The 18,791-nt window shown below is 37.7% G+C and overlaps 1 protein-coding gene across 1 annotated transcript in view; it reads right to left on the bottom strand.

Moving 5' to 3' along the window:
• Positions 1-18,791, bottom strand: part of ANKRD50 (ankyrin repeat domain containing 50) — a 41,976-nt gene that overhangs the window by 12,390 nt on the left and 10,795 nt on the right. The window contains exon 3 of the mRNA XM_051794433.1: positions 5,925-6,154. Within this exon, the coding sequence (XP_051650393.1) occupies positions 5,925-6,154 (230 nt within the window). The remainder of the gene's footprint in view (positions 1-5,924; positions 6,155-18,791) is intronic.

The following is an 18,791-nucleotide window of genomic DNA, read 5'->3' as shown; positions in this document are numbered from 1 at the left end:
CTCGCACAACAGCAATCCTGGGATTTCAGCTGATGTTCAGCGTTGCCTGACTAATGACTACACTTCACCTCTCCTGACTCCCAGCCTTCCCAGGAAAACTTGCAGAGTGATAACTGTTTAAGTGCCTCAGTCCCTGTACATGTGCTTCAAAAGCAAAAGACTCTTTCTTATCTTGCAAGTGTTCTTTGGAAAAGCAATTTTCATTTTGCTTCCCAAAATGGGTAGGAAAATAAAATCATTTCGGATGTGATATAAAAACCCAAGCCCTCCAAATAAAACAAGTGAAAAAGGAAGGGTTTGTGTGTTTGGGTTTTTTTTCCCTTTAAATAAGGTTGCATTATTGCCCAGAGAAATTATGGATGCTCCATTCCTGGAAGACCTTAAGGTCAGGTTGGATGAGGCCCTGAGCAACCTGGTCTAGTGCAAGGTGTCTCTGACAATGGTGGGGGGGTTGGAACTAGAGGATCTCTAAGGTCTCTTCCAAACCAGTCTAGGATCCTCTGATTATTTTGTTCCATATTAGGGCTAAAAATATCACCCTGATCTGTACTTACCTGAGACAAACGAAATATCAAAGCACTTCAGACAGGTAAAAAAATTTCAGAAGACTTCAGAACAGTTTTAAAATTATTTGAGTGGCTGTATGTTCATGGAAGCTAACAATTGCTTGTTTTTTTTTTTTTCTGCAATATTTCCATGTATTCCTTGTAAGTGAGATCCTATATTTTCTATCTCAAAATAAGTCTGGATACCAAGAAGCACAGTACACTCACACAGGCCTTCACACATTCCAGGGATGAAATGCACTTTAAGACCTGGGATTAACAAACTGCCATTGTAACAGACTTTTGGACAGAAATAGGTTGTTAATTTTGACCACTGCACCATGTCATACTATAATAAGCGAATAATTCAAAAAAGGCCTCACAGATAGAACCATAGTTTTTTGAAGTCTTAAATTCTTGTTGCTAGCTTGAAGAAGGAAGACAAAGCCTTGGTTTTTTTGCCCCAAATATCTATCTAACTGAGGTCATTTTACATTTCCAAACAAAGATCCTGCAAACTTGCTTTTCAACCCTGCCCCATACAATAAGTCACTTTCATGGAAAAGAAGCACCAAAACATTAAGAGAAAGCTCATTTTGTTTCAGAAGCATTCCCATGAACTACTTCAGCTCAGCAAAACAGGAGTTGCAGTAGACAGAACCTGCAGTCCCACGACCCTGCTTTTTGCGTTGTTAAAATTTTTCATACAACACATCACTTTCAAACCAACAACAGCTCCAATATGGATTGTCCTGATTTATTACATTTCTGGTAGTTCTGTAAACAAATCAGTTCCAAATGTACTTCTTGGCAAGATCTAGGGTCATTCAAAGCGAGAGAAAAAAAGTATCTTGGCTATAAATACTTTTACAGTATGTCAACTTTCTCAGACTTTAATAATAAAAAATAAGCTATTAACTAGCAAGTTCCAGGAAATGCTTAAAAAATCCTTCTACTTCCATATCTTTAGATGAATTTACATAAGTAAATTACAAAAGTTTTAAACACATTTTAATATATTTAACTGAATGGTTAACTTTAGAGTAATCTAAATGATTACAAACATGACAATGATTTGGCATTAATAATTTACACTGCTGATCTGTCATATAATAAATCAGGTATTTTTGTGGCCATTTATGCACACCTGCTCAAAAAGAATAACTTATCCAGCAGAGTAAAATGCACCTGATAATTCAAGCAGCACATTTGGCTTTTAGTGCATTTGCAGTATATTGTGCATTACAAATATCACTGCATCTACTGCAGGTGCTACAAGACATTGAGGCTGAAATCTGCTGCTCTCACTGGTCCGTGTCATTGCACAGAAGTTTATTTAATTAGATTTACAGGTAACAGTTCATTTAAAACAATTTAGTCTTCCCTCTTTAATTACAAGGCGATTAAGTTCCAAATTCACACACAGTTTTTTACTAGGAAATATGAAATTCCCTAGTACAGTGCTTTCAAAGCAGTAATGACAAGAAAGGAAACAATAATTAAAAGTTCTCTGTTGATTTCCCAAGCCTTCTGAACATTTGTCCTTTCCAAAACCTGAACCAAAACAACAAATAAAGTTTTTCAAAGCTTTAGTACTTTAAAAGTAAATTTTAAAACTACAGAAATACATAAAATTTATCTTTTAAAGTCAAAATCCAACTCCCATAAAGTCTTTAAAGTAACATGAGGTCATCCAAACAAATTCCAAACTACAATGAAAAATTAGAGGACAACTTAGATTCTTCATTCTTAAAGCAATATCTCCTGTAGTGGTCTCATGCCATTTCTTTTCTGGAATGGCAGCTAATCAGAAAGGCTCAGATCCAAATCAGGCAACTGCTTCAATTTGGGTATTCAGCAATATGACTTCCTGAGTGGCTTTAATCACCAAACAGTGAGTTTTTTTGGGTGCAGAGTAGCTGGGTTGTGATTTTTTACTGTATTTCTCTAAAGTATTGCTTATATTTTAGCTTTTGGAAACAGTATAAGAAAATCAACCCTCCACATCTATTCAGACCAGAACCAGTAAATAGCAGAGATATGAGAAAGACATGCTCCCAATATTTCTAATAATAAATTTGGATAAATATCAGCTCTTAAAAATATCTGGCTGAAACTCAATGGCAGAAAAAAAGAAGAGCGAAAAATGAATGATGTTGTCTAGTTTTGCCTATGGACAAGTGGGTGAATGGATCTTAAGTCACCTCTGAGTCTAAACCAAACCCTTTCACCTCCACTTTTGATTCTTTTTATTGGAGTTTTCAGTATCTTTCTGATATTTAACACTAACTTAATGAAAACTATGGATCCCTGAGATGTGACATCTGCAGGTGTTGTACCTCACTGGTGCATTCATGCCTCATGCACGAGAAGGAATTCTTTGGAAGAATGTCAGTGTTTAATTGAGGGGTATAATCAAGCCAGATGCCACAGATACTTGATTTATGTGTGCAGCAAAAAAGAAGAAATTAAGTAAATGCCTATTGAAAAAAGCCTCTTTGACCCAATAAATAAGAGTATTTGTACATAAGCACTTTCGTCTATTTAATTTTGCGCTGTTGATGAGGAATTATCTGCTCTTCACTCACACTTATCTAAATCAAATTGCCTGATTTTAAAATGCCTCAAGTTTTTCAACTACTACCACGGACATTTAAGAAAGGAAATAGGTTTTGTAAGAGTGACTCCTATGCCTTCAAGATTTAGTCTCATTTTAGGAGAAGCATTTTAATGAGTTCATTAGCTGAAGCTTAAAAAAAAAATGGATGTTCTGTGCCACTTTTAGGTTGGAAAGACTGTGTTTAATGTAGCTGCTTAACTGTCCATGCTTGTAGCCAAATGATAACAAATAATGATGTGGGAGACCCTGTGGATAACTATGGGTGCAAGACAGAATTGTTAAATTTGGGGGGGAAGTCATTACGAAAACCAAACAGGTATGATGTGGGAGTGACAGTGCACATGCAAGAGAAGGTCATGCATTATCTGTTCCCCTCCTTTTTTTACTCAGTTGGCTGGCTTTTTGCTCTCTGTGGAGGGTGACCACAGACTCATGCAGGCATCATTTTACATTTGGTTCATATTTTTGAGGCCGTCTCTGCAATCACAAGAGGCAAAACCATTTTTTTCTCCTTTTTTTTTTTTTATTTTTTAAATTAATGAAAGCTGAGAATCTCTGTAAGGGGAAAAAAATCTGTAGCACATTGTGCTACTACAGAATCTGGGAATACAGAAGGGCCCAGAGCACAAGCTGCAGCAGAGTCAGCACAACTATTCAATTTTCATAAATAAGTCACCAACAGAAGTGAAAGAATAAAGAGGATCAGACTAAATTACCCTGCTCCTTTTCTCATTCTTAGACTGTTAGGGATTATTCACCATTAGGATGAGGGTGGATGAGAAAAGCTTGACTCTCTCTTCCACGTCATGGCTATTTTTGGCTCAGGAGATACTTGCAGAACTCTCATCTGTATTGGACACCCAAAAAAGAGCATCACAGGACAAGGCCACTGCAGCAATCCAGTCATCGATAACACTTTGCTAAAATGAGAGCTAAACCTATTTGTCAGAGAGATTTGGAGGAAGTTTTCACTGCATGAAAATTTTAAGTGAAAACAGATATAATCTTATTGCAATCAGGTTAATATTGGTTAAGATATATTTCACATTATACTCCAAAACTTTTTTTAGCAGAAAAAGCTACAGATGGGGCACATTTTCCTAAAACAATCCTAAAAGGGTTCCAATCTATCTTACTAAGTTACAGTGAAGCTGATTTTTTGTTTTTTGTTCCAAATACTTATTGTTGATCTTCAATTCTGCCTGCCCACCAACTAAATATAAATAGTTTTAAAAATTGGCTCAGCTAAAAGTAAACATTCAAATACCACAAAGGAGGAGAAGAGTTTGCCCCAGCAGAAACTTTAATGTCAGTGAATCCTTTTCAGGCTAGAACCAGAGAAGAAATCCATGTTATCTCCAGTTTTACAACACGAAGTTGCAACATTTCTGAAGTTAACAGGAGCTTCAGCAATGCTCCTCATACCCTGACCATACCTTTTGCAAACTTGAGTATTGGCTATTAACAGGAAAATCATCCAACAGTGTATTAAATGGGCAGCCATCACATTGGCTGTAATGTCCCGTTTTTCTTTCACAGCGGCTAAACCACCACTTCTTCCGGATAGACCCTAAAACTCCTTCTCAATTTGTATCCAATTCTTTCTTTGCTATACCTTTTCACAGTGAAGATGGGATTATAGTATCATACATCAACTTCCTTTATGCTATTCATCAACTCATGCTCTGTGGAAATGAGAAATTAACTCACTGAAATCAAATTTATTTTAAAGGCATATCCATTAGTTCTGCTGATTTTTCCTGTCAGGAATTCCATCTGGAAATACACTTAGAAAACAACAGCAATTTTTTAGGACTAGTCTGAAACACTATATGATTCAGTGGAAAGGAAACAGAGCTGCTGTGAAGAAAGTTTTGTCTGTTTTTTTGGCAATGACAACATATCTAATCAGCCAAACTTTGACAAAACTATTCTCATATGAATGTCCAAAGTGAAGCTACCCCAAAGTTTCTTTTAGTTCTCGCATACTCCCAAATACCAGTCTTCATGTCTGTTGCTGATTAATACAGTACTTCATTCCAAAATGCAATTATCCCATTGACCTTTTGCCACTGTCAAATGAGCAAGCCTATGGGTCTAAGTTCTATAATCACATTTTTGTCCTAATTGTGTCCTTAATACACACAGGCTTTATACATAGGCTTGGAATCCAGTCTAGATATTGCCTCTTATTAAATTTCAGAGAACTTCCAGTAACAATGTCATTATAGTGAAGAAATGTTCTCATGACACGGCAAAGCCTGGATGAAGAAGCTGTAAAGAATTTTTTTACTGTGCAACCTCTGCCAAAAGCACGCACCAAGAATCCACATCTACACTATTCCTCTCTCCAATTTCACCTTCTTACTCACTTCCTGCAAATATGGGGAGAGGTTTTAATGGGAGATTAAAGAAAAACCTTTTGAGGCTGTAAGGCATGGGTGTATGCAGCCGAAATACTTCTGTACTTACACATCACCTCGCTGTTTCAAAGCCTCATAAAAACAAGTAAAGTGAGAGGAAAACCCAAAGCAGCCCTGTTCTCGGCAGGTGCATTGCAAAGACATAATTTAACTCCAAAATATTTGTGTGATTTAAGCTATCTGTAGTCCTTGGTAAAGTGGGATGTGTGTTTTTTAGAACTGGCATTGTTGTTTTTTGTCATTTTTTAGAACTAAGCATGCAACCATCACACCCAGGGTCTGGTAAATACGACGTCCTAGTTATGGTACCAAACACTTCCTATGCTCTGCACTCACCTGTAAACATTTTTGTAACAGCTTTACTCTGCTTGCGGGCAGAGCACAGGAGGAGCAGCCAGGGAGGGAAGAACTCGAAGTGGCTTGCTAAAATCTCTGCAATTGTTCCAGATAAACTTGTGGAAGTCTGTTCACCCTCGGAAACGTTACATCCCTCATCAACCGAATCCACGAGTATGAAGAGGCTCTGCTGAGGGGGCTTCATTCCCAGGAGAGGGAGTAGAATGCACCTGTGAGAAACAGCAAACAAAAATCGGTATTCTAAATACATTTAACATATAGTTATTCACGGTGAAGCTATGATCAACTTAAAATGCAAAACTAAGTAGTTACCATGGAAAATACTGAAGTGGACTGAACTAACAGAAATACTTTGAACAGGTAGCGATGTAATTCTTGTTTGGGCAACATTACTTTTTCACAAATTTATAATTTATAACAATACTTTAAAACTACGCCACGGTGTTCAAGGTTAATCAGAAGACTTGGAAAAACGTTGCTTCACTAAGAAAGAATCTACTTGGCTTAAAGTTTAATAATTTCACTGCTGTTGTCTCTGCCACAGCTGTTGTCATTGCTTATCCCAAACTAATAGTGAACAACAGTCTGTCACGAAACAAAAGTCTACAATACATGTAAAATACTAAAGCTCAAAGAGTTCAAGTCTGAATGAATAAAATGTTTACAAAGAACAGAATTTCTGCCATACCTTCACAAATAAAATGCAAATTAGTAGCAGACTCAGGCATTTGGTAGTGACTTTGATGTATTAGCTTTTATTTATATTGAAGTTGCCAAGCTTCTATTACTGAAAAAGGACTATCTGCATCCTTGGGATGCTAGGAGCTCTAACACCACATCTGATTGTGTGGCTAAAAATTTCAAATTTGCACCTACTGTTGCTCTCCTTAAGAGTGTTTCTTAAAAATATATCTAACTCTGCATTTACATGTATCTTTAAATAGCTACTACATAACCATCATGCATCTATTCAGTATTTCCATGCTACACTACTATTTTCAAGGAAAATTCATAGTGATTTAGGCCTGTAAGTTTCACTGACTAAATTATCTTTAAATACATTTGGCAAACAAATTTTGACTTTATAGTACAAAGATTTGGAAAATGAAATGAGGTGACAAAAATACATATCTAACAGTTTACTCTCCTGTGTAGATTTGCTATGTGCACATGTCCAGAAGGCACACACATTGTACTTTTTGTTTTACTCAAGTCCATAAGAATCTTTTTTCATTTGTTTTACTGAACAAATTTATCTTCAGAAGACTTTGGTCAACACATTGTCACCTACCAAGCATTCAAATGGGTATACAGGCAAATCTTGCCTGTTAATGGAAGAACACAACCCATTTCAGAAACGATTCCTAAGCCCTGTTAGGGGAAGCTTTGTTATTTTCTGGTTTTCTGACTGAGAAAATGCAAAATAGAAACAGGGGTGCACCCTTCACATCTGACAGCAATAGCAGAGCAGATTAGAGAGAAATGTCCTCAAAGGTATGAAAAGGAAGTACAAAATTCTTGTGTTCTGAAAGCACTCAGCATTAGATGGATTTTAAAATCTTATTGCATCCCCTCCCCCCCCTTTTTTTTTCAGAAGCAGAAGACTACTGAGAATTCTTTTGGTATTTCCCCAGGTAGGTATTCTTTCAGAAGATGTCAGAAGTACAACTAAAATCACTGTTCACTAAGCTGGGAAGTTAAGCAGCTACCGATTTACAGAACAGGAAATTAAAGTAGCCATAAGGTTAAAATTACTCTCCTAAGTGATGCCAATCCCACAATGAAAGGAGGCAGTTGGAAATGACCACATTTTCCACCCTTCCCCCACCCCAATTCTGCCTTGTCCTCTCAGCTATTTATGTCAAGCCATTTTCCCAGTAACATTTGTTTTTCTATCAAAATTAATTTTCTTCTCACATAGTTCCCTATATAAAATTACTTTTCCAGAATGAATGTTACTATGATATGAAGAAATGGTATCTTGAAATCTCACTTAAAATCTGTGTGACCCTCACAAAATGCCTATAAAGTATCTTAGGAGCATCTGAAAACATTCTTGTGTCAGTATTTACCTGTTGGGAACATCACTGAGAAAAGGTAACTGATGTTTGGGAAGGAGTCTCAAATCACCCTGCTGAATTCCTGCAGTCCATAGCAGTGGGATGTCAAGAGTCAAATCAAAAGGCTCACCCTGCCTCTAAACAAGGTTGGAAGCAGATTTCTAAGGAATAATGTAAGCACTGGGCAAGCACGAAACCACATCTTCCCAGCACTCTCAGCAATCAGTGCTTCCAGGGAGTTTCTGAGCCAGAGATTCAGTTTTTGCATTTAGCATCCCTTAACACTTCCAAGGTTTGTCCAAGTCTTCTATGAACTGATTTAAGACTCCGGCGCCCACAACATCCTGCAGCTTAGCTACACACTGCATGAAGTAACACTCCCTTTTGCAATTTAAAGCCCAAAAAGTCCTCGTTTCATTTGATATCCTTCAGCTTCTGTACTAAAAGGGCAGTGAGCAGTAATGTCATATTCCCCCTCTCTATGACATTTGTACCACAGCCTCTCTGAGTTGTTTCTTTCCAGGCAGAAGAGTCTTAGGATATGGATGGTGCTCCATAAAATGCTGTTGCACTGGCTGTTGCACTGACCCTTGTCTCCCCGTGCTTTGCTTTTTTTCATTTCGTAATATATTTCTGAATCTTAATATAATTTAAATTCCACTATGAAAAATATATGCATATATATATATATTTTCACATAAGAAATGAGGCACAATGACTTTTCCCAGTTTATAGCAATATTAATAAACGTGTGACATTGACAAGACACTGATTGGACTTTCTCTTTAAGTGCCTTTTGAAACTGTTGGATAAACGTGTGTTCTTCCTAGACACTTCATATCACAAGTTCAGAGTGGATGCCAAGGAACATAATAAGTGAAACTTTTCAGTAAGTGCTGTGCTAATTTGCCAGAAGTCACATTATGTGACAGCCAGGAGATCAGGCCTGACAGCCCAAGGTTATGAAAAGCAGGTCCTGCTTGACCAACCTGATATCCTTCTGTGACAGGGTGACCCGCTTAGAGGATGAGGGAAAGTCTGTGGGTGTTGCTTATCCACACTTCAGTAAAGCCTCTGCCACTGTTTCCCACATCATTCTCCTGGAGCAACTGGCTGGATGGTCAAGTCCAAAGAGATGTGGTGAATGGAGTTAAACCAGCTGGTGGGCAGGTATAAATGGTGTTCCCCCAGGCTCAGTACTGGGGCCAGTCCTGTTTAGTATCTTCACTGATGATCTGGACGAGAGCACCGAGGGCACCCTCAGTCAGTCAGCCTCTTCTCCCAAGATATGTTTTAGTGATGGACTTGGCAGTGCTGAGTTAACAGCTGGACTCTGTGATCTCAAAGGTCTTTTCCAACCCTAAAAAATTCTATGATTCTTTGCTTACCCCTATAACCTGACTTAGTAATTCCACTCCCCTATTTCTGGCTTACATAGGAAAATAATATAAATCAACACGGAATTAACAATGTCTTAAAGTACTTCCCTCAAGGGTGATTCATCTACAGATTGTTGTAACAGATTGCTTAATGTGCAGAGTGCCTCTCAAAGGATTAGAAGTTGATTTTCTTTACCTTCTGAAAGGGTAACAGCTTTATCTTTATAACTTTTATATCCAATACAGATATAAAAGTGGTTATCGTTAAAAACAACAAAATTAACTAGTCAGTAAAAATACAAAATCTCCAGAGAAAACAGCACAATTAGGTATTTTAAATGATGGAATTCATTTTAGTGGCAATATAATGACTTACTTATGCAGAGCAAAGATGTTTTACATGCTCTGCAGCAAATAAGAATTCCTCAGAACAATGAGCCATCCCACAGAATTCTTCAGGATTGCTACTGAGTTGACTGAACCCATGCAAACATGATTTTCCACACATGGAAGGAATATACACAGGCTATGCTGCAGTTCTGCTTGAGATTTTTAGACTGGATCCACACAAACACGAAGATACAACAGAAAAAAGTAGAAAGATAGCAGTGCTGTCCACAAAGGCTGAAAAGAGCCTCAGTGGAATGCACATACTTGCTTTTAAAAGGAAAAAAGAAAGAAAGAAAAAAGCAAACACATACATGCCAAATAGCAATTAACGAGTGGCTCTAGGAGCAAAAGAAATTATAAATCCTAGTTTCTCATGAATGCGTTCCTCATATTTGGCTGCCACTGGAGTATAGGAAATTTGGTTATGCCCCCACTTGAACTGTCTGATGGTTGATAGAGGGTGAACATAGCTTATCCCTAAAAGGGCTTCCTTTTCTCTACCCAGCTGCTGGCATTTACTGCTGACAAACACACAGAACAAATGTTCAAAACTTATCTCCTAAGCAGGCAACAAGCAGCAAGGGAAAAAAATTAAAGAAAAACATAATCAATCCCCAATTTGTCAAACTCCAAGTGCTGCTACTTTTAGGAAAACATGAAATACTTCAAATTTCATGATGGAAATTACTTATTTGGAAATCTGCTTTGCTGCTACTCCTGAGCTCTTATGTTTCTTTTTCTAATCAGTGTAACAATGCTTTAACAAACTGCCTTTTGAGTCACCTTCTTGCCACTAGGTTATAGTTCAGGACTTGTATTCCACTTACAGCTGCCAATGGCAAGAACCACCATTCCAGAGGTCTGGACTGGGAATTTACAAACGCTGCTCTTTCCAAAGAAAGTTTGTAAAGAAGCAGACAACATCATTATTCCACACAGTCTCCTGCTTTTTCACAAGTGCTTCTACACCAGATTCCTTGAGGAAATTCACCAGCTATTTGTCATATTTGTAATAACCTCTTTCCCCTCTTCCTTCTGTAATTAGTAAGGAAGTTAACATTTCCTCCTCATTTTAAACTAGGAGTGGCCTCCAAACATTTTTCTTCGGAGGAAATAATCTCTGTAAACTTCAGCTAGGGAAGCAGCTTCAGGATTAATTCTGGAAGTGGGCACACCCCCTGCATTCCCTCCAAAGCTGGAATGTGACACTGATTTTACATCTCTCACTGGAAATGCTGCATGTTAAAAGACACCACTACAGGACGTGAACACAGAAAAAGCAAGTTAAACATCTCAAATTGATTTTTAAAAATGATGCTAAATGCTTCAAGTGGTTTTACTGCTGTCAGGTAAGGTTGTCCTTAAGCTTGACTTTAGCTCATCTGCTTCTTTCTGTTTTGGGGAGTTCTAAAATGTTAAAAATTGGCATTCTCCTGTTTGAGTTCACCAGCACCTCTCTGCCAAGATGCCCCTAGACCATATCTTACCCAAAGACTATTTGCATTTCAAAGAGGAAAGCAATATTCAGGTGAGACAGTTCACATGTAATATTTACAATTAAGTTAATATTAACACCACTATTCTGAGTCACAAGAAACAGTAGCAGGTGATCACACGGAATAACAGAAAACAGCTGCAAACTCCATGAGGACTCTAATTCCTTGAAACTGAAGCAATTCCTTTAGGACTGTAAACATATGCTGAAAAAAAATGTATTTGTAAGACCTACATTTGGTGACTACCAGCAAATGTACTACCACCCACTGCTATCAGCAATCAAAGTTACACTGGGTTTTACCTGATTATTATATTTGCAAAAATTTGCCAAAAACCCCTCATAAAACGTTCACCTTATGTGACACAGACAACAAAGTGCTGTCCTCCATATGAGATGTAGATACCTGGTAGAGTTTACAAGGAAACTGCTCATTTGATCTAAAGAATTATTGAAGATTAAATGGAGAAGTATACCTATATATATCGGATGGATATCTTTGTATGCATATATATTTATACATAGAGAGTTTAACTACCTCTAGTGTTTAAAAAAAATAGACAATTCTTCAGACACTTGTCTCAATCTTCAGAAAAGCAAACAAGCATCTTCCTTCTTACAAGTGCTTTACAACATGATATATCACAGCCCTTTACCATGTAATTTTTAAGATACTTATTTCCCTTTAAATTGTACCTGAAAATAGAGAAAACAAAGTACATGGTGAGACTGTAAATAAGCCATGTTGTAGTAGTTTTTGCCAGCAACATAAGATGCAGAGGGATTTTTGCCTAAAAATCACACACTGAGACCTAACAAAGATCCTAACCACTAAGAGGAAACCTGATGCTGCCTCTTCCAGCTCTAAATCAGGTGTAGCAGAAGCTTCCCCAGCCCACTGCTGGGGGGACAGGCAGGGAAGCAGGAGACTCTCTAGGGCAGTGAAGAGCTGGAGGTGCTGCATGACAGGGAAAGGGAAAGGAATTGTTAAACAGGCTCTACTGAGGGGAGCTCAGGCCATTACAGGATACTTGAGGACAGAGACGCCCAAGGGCACAAATCTATACCCAACAGGGTTTTCACTACTTCCACTGTTCATGGAATAAACTTAAAAACTTTAAAATGCCTAAGAATAGAAAACAAAAATGCAAAACTCGAGATTTTTAAAAATCATCCGTATTTGAAAAACTCTAACAAGTGAGAACAAATACACCACCTTCCTCTTCATGAGTTTAGAGACACATATTCATTTGTATATTGTAATAATCCACGGGCTGGTTAGCAGGGAGTATAATCCATTAAAGCTGTCTGTCCACACCACCCCCAGTTCCCAATTTGCATTTAAAAGCATGGAGCCAGTGAAGATAAAGCTGTTAAAGACTGTAGAAGCTTCAGGAAAGACAGACTTAGACTAATAGCTGCATTTTTCTCTTTTGTTTTCCAAACTGCATACGGGGCACAGGTCGCAATAAAAGATGAAAAGGTAAATTTAACTTCTAATAAAATTGACAATTCCTGTTATTCAGCTATGAAATATTACCCTCTTTCAGCAGCTGTATTCACACAGAAAGAAAAACCAGAGCATCTTTACAAATTGTTTATAGCACTGCTTGTAGAGGAGTGAGTTTTATTTTGTCCTATGACAAGGCATTTACGTCTTATGGATGACTTACAGTAAACAGTTTGTTTACCTGCCTTATAACGCATTCTGGCTAATGATTAAAAGGGAAACTAATTATCAAGCCCAAGAGTTGCTTTCTGTACAGTATCGCCCCTATTCTCGGCACTATATACATTTGTAACACAGGCCTTTGCTTCTTACTAATCGCCCAGCTGCTCAGACTGGTAATAACATCCTAAGAAACACCACAGAGGGCCTTTAACTAACTGGGAATATTTAAGAAATACAAGGGCTGTGAAGCACAGAACCATTTTACACTTAGAAAAGCTGCGAAACAGAACATAAGGCAAAAGTGAAGTAACGCAGTTTGATGTGTGCACACCTGTGTGTACACACCAGATCTGATCAGGTTATTGAGGGGCTTGTTCTGTAATTTTTCAAAATGATAAAGTGTATTGCAACTGATTGTGATTTTCTGACAAAGCGCAATATTGGAATTAAGACACACTCATGGGCTACAGTGTAATGTAAATTATTGTTTCTAGTAAATTATTTATTTGCAGGTTGCAAAGGACAACAAATTGGCTCTAACAATTCTACCCAACCACACTTAATCTTATGAAGGATGAGGCAGAAAGCAGAAAGAAAAGAAAAGCCCACCCTGAGAATCACCTATTGGGAAAGGTGAAGCACACAGATGTAAATCAAGGGTCTGGCCTTTTCAGAAGTGGTGAATTAGAAACAGCAGGCAAGTCTTGTGCAACTCAATACCTGATTTTGCAATGTCTTGTAGCAACCTGGATTTTATCTGCAATTGTAAGGCAGACTTGTAGCCCCACCAGGAAAGCACAAAAGCCACCTCCAGGGCATCAGGCCAGACAAAAGCAGAGTTTATCGCCGAACCAGAGCCACTGGTCACACAGAAACAGGCCATACTGGACCCTGAGTATTGATTAGAGACCTCCTACAGTCTCATACAAACACGTCGGTGATTTCTGGCTATAAAGCACTGCCCGCAGATCTACTGGTGAGATTTACTTGAAACCTCAGAAAACAGAAGCCTTAAGAGCAAATATTTTGGTGTAACAGTTGGACTGCCCAGAACAGTTTGCAAACAACTTGGCTATTATAAAGGATGGACTACTGTGGCTGAAAACCATTCACAACTGCTACCATGACCAGGTCGACTGACTACCTTTTAAACGGAACATACTTGCTAAACATACTAAACAAACGTATGTGCTAACATATGCAATATGTTCTAAACTACTCCAAGTCTAACATACAAAATTCTGTGTTCCCAAAGGTTAAGAGGAGGAGAGCACAGGAGACAATACAAACATTTTTGCCAATCACGTAATATAAAAAAGCAATGTATTCTACACAAACTCTCACAGGTCTGTTTTACAGTGATGGAGAGGTCACCTAGTCCACTTCCCCGCCTACACCTAGATTGGCTCTACATCTGTCATCCCTGAGAGATACAAGTCCAGGCATTCATAAAGACTTCCACTGATCAATAGTGTTTCCCTAAGCAATCCATTCCAGCGCTTCAATATGCTTGTAACTGGGAAGTTTCCCAATTTTACGTGTTTTCCTGCAATTCAAACTTGTACTTCTTGCCCTATAACTTGTCCCACGGGTAACACAAGGGTCATTACAAGGAAGCCTGTAGTATCCAAAATTTATAACCATTTCCCTCCACTCAGTCAGCTGATGGCATTAAGGAACAGCCTGAGAAAAGACAGACCTCTGTGAAACCACCACTTCTGTGTCAGTTTGAAAGTGAGCTAGGATAATTAAGTTCAGTTACTCATCTCTTAATGCACATAGCCAAATATAGTTCTACCTTGCACACAGCCTGTTTGCATGAGTCTAATGTCAGCAAAGCCTTCTTGGAGTCAAGATGACATTATGGTTATCCCTTAGCCATAAGTACTGTGACTCTTACAAACAAGTTAGATTAAATTTATCAAAACCAAGCCATGTCATACCCTGGTAGTTGTTTTTCAACTCTTTGTTATCTTCCAGCTGCTTGCAAATAGTTTGGCTGATTATTTGTCCTGGCATTTTTCATTTCAATTGACAGGCTTCTAGTTCCCCACGTCTTTTTTGTCCCTTTTTAAAGCAAGGCACTAAATATGCAACTTCTTTCAAGTCTGAATTTTCAGCCATCCTGATAAAGATAACTTGTCCTTTGAAGACAATCAGTAACAGTTTGAAAACATCTCACCTATTCTATTGGGTTTCTCTTTGTTTGTTTTGGGTTTTTTGTCTAGGCTATGTTTTTCTTTACTCTTCCCTCTTTCTTGCTGGTTTTAACTATGTTAGCTGACTGCAAAATGACTGTTTTTTAAGAAAGGGCAACATACACAAGCACTGAACACTTCAGCTTTCCCACTGCCAACAGTTTTTCCCTCCCTAATGAATAGCAAACCAACACTTGGTGGACATTGCCTTCTTTCTGCTAAAGCAGGTATGGAGCTATTTCTTATTACCGAACAAAACACATCTCACGGGAAACATGATTAATGCCCCCTAAACTTTCAGTCTTGCCCTCATTTTTACATGAGACTTTCACTTTCACATTTAGTAGCTGCTCTACTTGCTTTCTGCAGTCTTCCTGCTCACGTTTCACACATGAACAAAAAGGAGCTCAGTTTCACTGAACTGGACATTTAATACACTGTTTTGAGACCTCGGCGTTCATTTCAGTTAATTCCTTTCATTATAGTTGTCTTCATGAGATCTTACTCACAAATTACCCGAGGTCACCAGTATCTCCAGGCCCACCGATTTTAGTTTGTCCTTCTTTCTCCTCCCCTTCTATAAGAAGAATCACAGAATCATTTAGGTTGGAGAAAACCTTTAAGACTGAGTCCAACCATTAACCCAACACATTTAAGATCATTTCATAGTCATTGTCTCCAAAAGACTTCTTTGATTTTCTCAGCTGACTTTTTCCAATCTGATTGAAGCAAACTTATGTCTTCCCACTAGCTATTTTCTCCTCTTTGACATCAGTAGTATGGTCACTGGTAGACTCCTGCTTCTATCTTGCTTTCCCAGTTGATGCTTATCTCCTGTTTGTTTTGTTATTCAAAGTTTTCAACGAGGTAGACATTATCATCTAAATTCTACGCTTTGGATAATTTCATTTGATAGCTTAAAGCAGCTTAGTTTACTTGAGCTTGCAGATTTGGTGAAGTAAAACACTTGTGTTTTAGGGAAGACACGGTTTAGAGGTGTGGGAATTTCTCTTAGTTACCAACTACTACACTTGGACAAAGTAGGTAAACTTTTAGGTACACAAGATGGTCCGATAGGTAGTTGGTGCATAGTTTTATTTACAGTCCATGAAAGATAACACTTAACAGCAAACTAAGTAGAAATCCCATGTTAAACTATCACCACGTATGGTATATATGTTTATATATTTTTTGTTTATATATGTTTATATATTTTTATAATTTTATATATATATTTTTTAATCACAGATTTTTCAGTGGTTTTAATTTCTTTAGCTTATTCTAGAAAACAAGCAAGTACATTATGTACAAAGCAAACTACTTTTTTTTAAACATACCAGTTAAACAAGATATCCTGACAGATCTTTTAGAGCATTTAACTCAATCTTGAGTGCATACTAATATTTCCAGTTCTGCTTGTTCACCCTTACCTTTTTTCCATTTGTATGAAAACACCTAAGGCATTTGATTACTCACTAACTTATCTTCTTCTTTGTCCATCCCATGACCTATATGACTAACCCTATTTTCCCTCCTCCTCCACCCCCAGTTTCTGAGCTGTTTGTTTAAGCTGCTGTTATTTATATTTACACCTCGAATTTTCCATTCACCAGGTGTTGTTTCAGAGCTCTTTTAACAGGGTCAAAATCAATGCTTTTCTTTCTATTAAGCATCAATTAAGTTTTCACTATTGGTTTCCACCTCATTCCTTGAAAAAAAAAGGTGCCATGGAAAGTACAAATTACATCAAGTATGAGATGAAAGCATCAAATCAGACTCATTGAAAACTATTATTAGTAGAAATGAGAGAATTGCCTATACTGTATCTTATTTTCCATTCTTGTAAAGTTCAGATAATAACTTCATAATATTCAAGAATATGTGGTTGAAATGCAACATACCACAATAAGAAAACTACCAAGTTTATATATGCAAAGAATGTATTAAAATTACAAAATTAGCTTTAAATCATTTATGAAACCAAAGGTTTCACCATGTGAAATATATATACATAGTCTTTTCAGCTTTCCTTAGTAACTACCTGATTCCTTAGTCATATAAAAAATATTTCTTTGTTAAACAAAAATGTAGCTGCTTCTATGAGCAGTGTTATCTGAACACATTAGTACACAACTGAATTGAAATTCTTGTAGTTTTACAGGCATTTGAATTTGTAGGTATTATCCTATGTTTTGGAGATAGACAAAGATCCATTTCTTTTCTCTGTCTCGATTTGTACAGCACATAAACACAACATGGAACAGATACTGCTTTCCAGGTACATGATTGTATTTGCTGACATGAGAGAAACGCTAACCAGAAAATGAAACAAAAAACCCCCACCCAGATGAGACAGGTGGAAAACTGCACTGAATACACTCATTTGTGTGGCTTTTGTCAGGCTATATGGTAGTTTACTGTCTGGCCAACCCTATGTTCACTTATTCCATGACCATATAACAGAATACAGTAGATTAATACACACGATGCAAAAGTCACCATTATTACTGCAGTTCAGTCTGACAATCCTCAAATTAATTAGATTTTTCCTATGCATCTGATTCCAAATGGAATAAAACCCAACATTACTGATTGAGAAGGAGGAAGAAGAGGTGCTGCAGTAGTTGTTCCCTCAGAATTGGGGATTCCTGAATTGCCTGCCCGGAAGAACCCCGCTAAACAACAGTAGGCATTTTGAAATCTTGATCAATGCCTAACCAAATTGCTCTATACCTGCCTATCTCATTTCCTGCACATCATCATAAAGCACCCCACACTTCAGCTCTTGAACTGATTGCAGGATTACACTGTCCAATCTCATCTTGAGAGAATCCTCTGCACAAATACCAGATGAAAAGCTGTTAAGATATTACCTTCCTAGTCAAGCACTCGAGACAAGTTTCCCTACTATGTTTGTGTTACCACGTATCTTTTTCCATCTTATTTTGTCAAGAAAAACGGACTATCCTAACCTTTAACTGCACTATCTTAGTTGAAGAGGCAACAGATGGAGCAGCTCTCCTGTGTCCCACTCAAAATTATTCTCCCATACTCCCCAAAGCAGAATCCACAGCATATGTTCCTCATGCATCACTCTGGGGCCGTATTAGTCATTTTGTGGTTTGGTTTTTTAGCCCCCCAGCCCCAAGCTGATATAATTTCTCTGTTTTGACTGTAAATCTCCAGCTGATCCTTTCTGCATCTTCTCCATAACTTACTTTCAAAAAAGACTGTTAGGTTAGCACCATGTGAACCTGATTCCATTACCCTATACCAGTGATGCATTTAGCTTTGGAACTGATTCTACAGTTTCATGTTTAGTAAGATCTGTTTTTAGCCTTACTAGAACAAGCGACAAACCACATCTTCCTCTCCCTTCCCCCCACAATTTATACAGAAAATATTTACTGTGGATGACAACTTTATCATACTTCAAAATAGACAAAAGTACTAAAGAAAAAAGTATGGACACACAGAATGATTTGTGGTGTTGTGCTGTTGACTGATGAAGTTTCCATCTGTTACGACTGGGCAGAGTCGGTACTCCTTTGCTAATTTACAGTAATCCAAAATCAGACAGGGCACAGTTTCTCTCATCAAACGGATCAGATGCACTTTACCTATTAACAGAGCTTTTTTCCAGTGTCCTGCT

The sequence above is a fragment of the Manacus candei genome, unplaced genomic scaffold (assembly GCF_025592945.1).
Source record: "Manacus candei isolate 608988 ecotype Guabito, Panama unplaced genomic scaffold, ASM2559294v1 h1tg000039l, whole genome shotgun sequence".
In the NCBI taxonomy this organism is placed as follows: domain Eukaryota; kingdom Metazoa; phylum Chordata; class Aves; order Passeriformes; family Pipridae; genus Manacus; species Manacus candei.
Note: the sequence above shows the minus strand (reverse complement) of the source record. Positions and strands in the feature narration are given on the sequence as shown.